Genomic DNA, 6,033 nt, shown 5'->3' with positions numbered 1-6,033 from the left:
ACAAATATTAACTCATAAACAATAAACTGAAATCTGCAAACAAGAAACTTTTCTTTCATAAAAATTGACAAAAAGTGAGTAAATGTTAAACCAGCAATGATATCAGATAAAACAAAAATGTTTAAATCTGATTTCTACAACATAAAACTGGTTCATTATGATCAATAATGACATATTTTAAACTAGTTTGTATTTTCCTGTAAGCTGTATTAGAAATATGTTTACATTATAGATTGTTGGTTTATGATTTAATTCACTTAATTTACTGTTTTATTCTATTTTTTTCTGCATCTTTTCAAAGAACTAAACTTATTAAAACCAGAACAAAAAGTGTAAATTAGTGTGAAGTTTCATTTCTATTCAGATGTCAGTTTGATAAACGACCCAAACTAACCGGACCTGGAGGTTTGTCCCTCTAATCCCTCATTATTGTACATTCATTCAGAACAAACATTAAAAGCTTTTATTATTCACCTGCAGGAGAGTTTAACCTGATGATAAATGATTTATTTCACTCTAATCCGAACCAAACCCAAAGTTATGAACAGCAGCTCAGCTCCCATTACGGCTCAAATAAAAATATTCCATAACTGTCATGAAGTGGTTCGGTGAGGGGTGGTGAGGCAGACGCAGCGGACCCAGGTATGATGAATAATGAAATTCAATTAAGAAAATCACAGTCCAAACAACCAGCAGCACGCAGGTTGACAAGGAACTGACAAAACATAGACATTGACAACGACAAGGACCCGACGAGGAACAAGGAACACAGGTGGAGTTAAATACACTGGAGGGTAATGACAGAAACGAGACACACCTGGGAACAATCAAGGGGAGGACAGGACAACGAAGAGACTTAAGGACACAGAAAACTCTAAATAAACACAGAAAAACACAGATCCTGACAATAACATTTTAAAAAGAAAAGTATCAACATTTTATTTTTACATTATGACTTAATGTGAAAAAATGTTTAAATTAATTTATGAATGAAAAAACTAAACATGATGAAAGTTTGTTTTTGTGTTGATGAAACAACCAGAAGTGCAAATAAGAAAGTTAATAAACTCAGATACTCAGAATTTAGTCAGTCAGAACAGAAACAACTGATCTTTAATGTTTATATTATTCTAAATGTTTAACATGACTCACAATAATAACAACATTTATAATTATAATGTTTCTTTAATTGAAGTGAAGATTAATGACAGTTTAGATCCTGTTGCTGTTTGAGCTTTAATCTGTCGTTGAAACACAGACAGCAGATTATTCATGAGGCGAAGCGTCCCGTTTCTGAATGAACTCCAGGAATGTGACGAGTTCTGTTTTCTCTGAAATGTTTATTCTGGAGGAAACTTTTTGCACGACAGCCATGAAGACAGTTGAGATAATCTCCCTCAGAGGAATGCTGCAGCCTGAGGCGGTTCTGCAGGGCGCACCGCGACAGAGATATTCATCTTTACGTCCCTCAGTCCTGCAGGCGGTCGCTATGGAAACCCAGATGGGACAGAAGAGAGACACTCAGACTGTTCCTGGAAGTCATTTTGGGACAAACTGGACGATTTGAACTAAATTAAGTTTAAACGAAGATGTTCTGGTTCCTGCATGCCTCTTTAATGAATCATGTACCTCCTGCTGTGTGCAGGATTTAACTGGATGGTTGGAGTCATGAAGAAGATCATTGCAGAAGCCACCCAGATGAAGAATGAATCCAAGATGCCTCCGCTGATCGAGTTCTTTGGCCCAGAAGTCTTGAAGGTGTTAAAATGAGAAAAAGTTTTTGTCAGAATGTTTCCTTTAAACACTAACATGTTTAAACTTTACATTTATCTGTTTGTACTTTGTGGTCACATGTAGTGATACTGAGCTTCTTATCAGAGTTCAGACGTTAGTAACAACCAGACCGCTGTCCCAGTTCAGACAGGCTGCGGCACAGCAGGAGGTGAAAGGTCAAACTGTTATTGTGTCGGGGTGAAGCTGGTAACTGTGTCCAAACTTTAAATAATCCAGATTATTTCTGTCACCTGCTGCAGAGAAACAAACTAATCCAGTCAGACTGATGATGATCCCAGAGGATGTAAATGTCAAACTGCTCAATTAATCAAATTATCACTGAAGTTAAAATACCTGAATATTTTAAAAATAATAAATGATGTCTGGTTTCCTCCTGGACCTGCAAACCAACGTTGGAGAAAACAAACTGCTGGATGGAAAATCTAAACGTTCTTCATCTATGAGAAATGTTGAAAAGAAAAAACTAAAACAAGCAGATCTATAACATGGTGACTTCTTAACAAGAAAAATAAAATCTCAGTCTGAACTCTCAGATTCAGATATGTTTAGTGACCAAAGAGGAACCAGGTTGAAATCAGACAGAAAATATTCTGGATGTTACATTTATTTTCTGCTTGTTTTTCAGGCCGTGGTTGAAGCTCCGTCTCCGAGGTTTCTGGGAACTCACCTTCATCCAGACATCATGCCGTCCTCCTTCAGCGAGAAGAAAACAAAGGTACATCCTGAATCTGCTGCAAACTGCATTTAAACAACAGTTGGGTTTTATTCTTGATGAATATTCTCTGCATGACACGAAGTACGACAGGAGCTCAGAGGAAACCTGCAGTTCGATCAGCTCCAGGTTCAGAGAAGCAGTTTTAATGATCATGTCGTTTCTCCAGACAGTGGTGGTCTTCAGGAACCCAAAGGACACTTTGGTTTCCTACTATCATTTCTGCAACAACAACCCGGTTCTGCCGTCTGTGGAGTCCTGGGATTCTTTCTTCTCCCAGTTCATGAAAGGAGACGGTGAGTGGGAACCAGCAGGGTGACCCTAACCCTGCAGAGAGAGAAAACGTTACAAACCGGAGAAACAGGAGCAGAAGAAACTAAACGTGTTTTATGTTGCAGAAAACATAAAACATTTGGCAGCAATGCAGCAGGTCAGGTGTCTGCAGCCACTCAGGATTTTAAAAACAGATTAATAATGATAAAAAAAACAACTGGAGCTTTAAAAATAAATGTAGCTTTCATAGCAGGTTTTGGCTATTTTTCAGTTTTTTTATGGAAAAATTGAATCTAATTTCTACAACAGAATGATGATAAAAACTAGAGGAGGGTGAAAAACCCAGAAAGTTTACTGAAGTAAAAGTAGTTTTACTTTGAAATGACAGAGTAAAAAGTTTAGTGCAGTAAAATTACTGCTATAAATATCTAATTTTAAAAAGTTACTCCAGTAAATTGAACAGGTTTCTGTCCAGCTTTACTCAGTGATCTTTGCAGAAACACTCAGAGGTATTTTATATGTTTCCATGTAAATGAATGAGATCAGTGATTTATATTATAGATTCTGTTTCTTACAGCCTGGAATATAAAGTTCTGCTGTTTATTAAAGCGGGTCCAATTTATGGCATCAAAGCTCCTTAGATAACATAATAAACTGTTCAAACATTGATCAGTCTGCTGATTGGATTCTGGTTTCTGGGTCAAACCTTTCAAATAATTCCTCATGTTACTGGTTTCACTGGTTGCCATGTAACCAGTTATAAATGATGCCCATATTCCACAGAAACCATGAATAAGTGATTTTTGTGTGTGTAGTTGCCTGGGGCTCGTACTTTGACCACGCCTTGGCCTGGAACCAGAGGATGGACGACCCCAACGTCTTGGTGGTGACCTATGAGGACCTGAAGCAGGTCAGTCCTCCGATTCCTCAATCTCTCCGTTTGGTGGCTGAAATGGAAATCTGCTCTCAGACCACGTTTCCTGTCCTGCAGGATCTCGGCGCAGGGATCCGGCGGATCTCCGGCTTCGTCGGCTTCAGCCTGACGGAGGCTCAGGTGCGGCAGGTGGCAGCGGCCAGCACCTTTAACGCCATGAAGGAGAGTTCAGCCAACTCCCACGGCAACATGGGAAACGTCATCTTCAGGAAAGGTCACCAACAATAAACTCATTTTATCTTCCAACCGAGTCTGGAGTAAAAATGAGTTCTTTCCCCTCTAAAATGATCGATTCAATCTCCTCCCTGTGCAGGTGAGGTTGGAGACTGGAGGAACCATTTCAGTCCAGAACAGAGCCGAGAAATGGACGAAGCTTTCAACAAACACCTGGCAGGAACAAAACTGGGAGCAAAGCTGGACTACCAGCGTCACTGTCAGTAGGAAACAGAGACGAGAAGAAGAAGAAGAAGAAGAAGAAGGGAACGATGGAGGAGGAGAGATGAATCAACACCTTCAATCTGAACACAGGTGGAGCGTCGGTTCTGCCTGACAGACTGAGCTCAGGGCGAAACTCCCACAGCTCAACAGAAGAAGGAAGATATAAAAATAAGACGGAATAATTTGGTTATAATCAATTTTGTTTCACTGCAGATATTAAAAATGAAGTTTGATGTTTTTAATCAATTTAAGCAACTTATGATAAACAGAAAGAAATGAAATATGATGTGAACATCAGTGAAGGACCAACAAAGATACATATCAGCTGAAAGAAGTTTAATAGAAATGAAATATAACACAAATTTATTCGATTCATCACAAAAATATATTTCATTTTGTCCTTCTAGCACCTTTAAATATTAAACAAGATTTTGTTGGATTTTCTTCTCACTGTTTTTTATTTTTATGTTTCTTGGATAATTCCCATCAAGGATTAAATTTAAATCATCGTGAAAAAATACTTTAATGCCACATGAAACAAAATTTCATAAAAAGCAACATTTGAAATTGTTGATATTTTATCACTAATCCAAAACAGTGATTTTGTTCATAAATAGAATATTAGCAGAACTGAGCCTCATTTATATTTGGCAGAAAATCTGGACTGAATTGATTTTGTACAATAACTTTAAAATGACAGCAAATATAAACACCAAGATGGCTGCATGAAGAGTGGCTTCAATCTATTGGGGGAAACATTTATTGTCTGAGGAGGAAGATCCAGAATGAGGCCAGAAAAATGTGAAATTATCCTAGAAAAGCATTTATTTCATAGCAGCTGGTCTAAAACAAAAGCTGAATCTCTCCAAAGGTCGTGGAAAAGATCAGATCTTAGTTTCTCAGAGCTGCTGCCTCTCAGAGAGTAAACTCTATAACATAAAATCACTGCAGGCTGCAGAAAGTGGTGCTTTGAAACACGGCAGCATCTCATTTTCTCCTCTTATACAGTTTGAACTGGGTTGAATGGTTTTAGAAACTGGAAAAAATAGACTTCAAGAATTTGGGTTTTTAACTTTATTGATCAAAACTTCTGGTAATTTTGTTGAGAACATCAATCAATTTAAAACCATGAAGAAATCTTACAGGGAACAATCTCAAAAATTAAATTTCCACAACTTCCAGCAAGATGTTGATGTTAATCTGCAGAGTTTAGCAGCTACTGCAAACAGCAACATAAAATAAAATAAAATCAAGCAAATAGACAAAAGTAGATAAGTTGAACAAATAATTATCCTTCCCTAAAACTGGCTGAGTGATTTTCTGAATGTAATAAATTTGCCAGGAGTCAGAGAGAGACAGAGGGTCGGATCACATGGAAAGACCTTTCCTGGGTTGATCCATGTTTTCTTCATCAAGGTAAAAATCCATCATAAAGTTTCTCCATGTACAGATGGAGCCTCAAAAATCCTTGAACTCATTCTGGGCAGAACCTGTGAAACTTCTTGGATCCACAAACATTAAAGAACATCATGAAGCAGCAACACTGAGAGCAAATCCACATTTTAAACCTTTGGCTCGCGGGTCGGCCTCATCAGGTTTGTGATTTTACAATCTCCTGCTCATTTTCACTCACGGTTTAAATTATTTTATTCTTAGTTACTCTAATTTAATTGGGGGGAATCTGTCGACACAGGGTGTCAGGTTTATGCACCCAGAACATCAAATTCAGACCCAAGGAAAGACAAGACAGACTTAGATTATTTTTACTCGCGAGGAGAACGGACAGAGACGTACTCAGTTACAATCTCTACCTGCTCTGAAAATACGTCTTGCCACACCCTCTCCTCTCTTTATTTCATTCATTCATTGTTACAATGCAAGT

General features: G+C 37.9%; 1 protein-coding gene across 1 annotated transcript in view; it reads left to right on the top strand.

Moving 5' to 3' along the window:
- sult6b1 (sulfotransferase family, cytosolic, 6b, member 1) overlaps nt 1-4,435 on the top strand; it is a 5,956-nt gene extending 1,521 nt beyond the window's left edge. Inside the window, exons 2-7 of the mRNA XM_032552427.1 lie at nt 1,646-1,758; nt 2,420-2,509; nt 2,676-2,802; nt 3,595-3,689; nt 3,771-3,927; nt 4,027-4,435. Of these exons, the coding sequence (XP_032408318.1) occupies nt 1,646-1,758; nt 2,420-2,509; nt 2,676-2,802; nt 3,595-3,689; nt 3,771-3,927; nt 4,027-4,154 (710 nt within the window). The 3' untranslated portion in view covers nt 4,155-4,435. The remainder of the gene's footprint in view (nt 1-1,645; nt 1,759-2,419; nt 2,510-2,675; nt 2,803-3,594; nt 3,690-3,770; nt 3,928-4,026) is intronic.
- The last annotated feature ends 1,598 nt before the right edge of the window (nt 4,436-6,033 follow it).

Source organism: Xiphophorus hellerii, chromosome 22, assembly GCF_003331165.1.
Source record: "Xiphophorus hellerii strain 12219 chromosome 22, Xiphophorus_hellerii-4.1, whole genome shotgun sequence".
NCBI classification, from domain to species: Eukaryota; Metazoa; Chordata; class Actinopteri; order Cyprinodontiformes; family Poeciliidae; genus Xiphophorus; species Xiphophorus hellerii.
The sequence above is the reverse complement of the archived record's forward strand: the minus strand, read 5'-3'. Positions and strand labels throughout refer to the sequence as shown.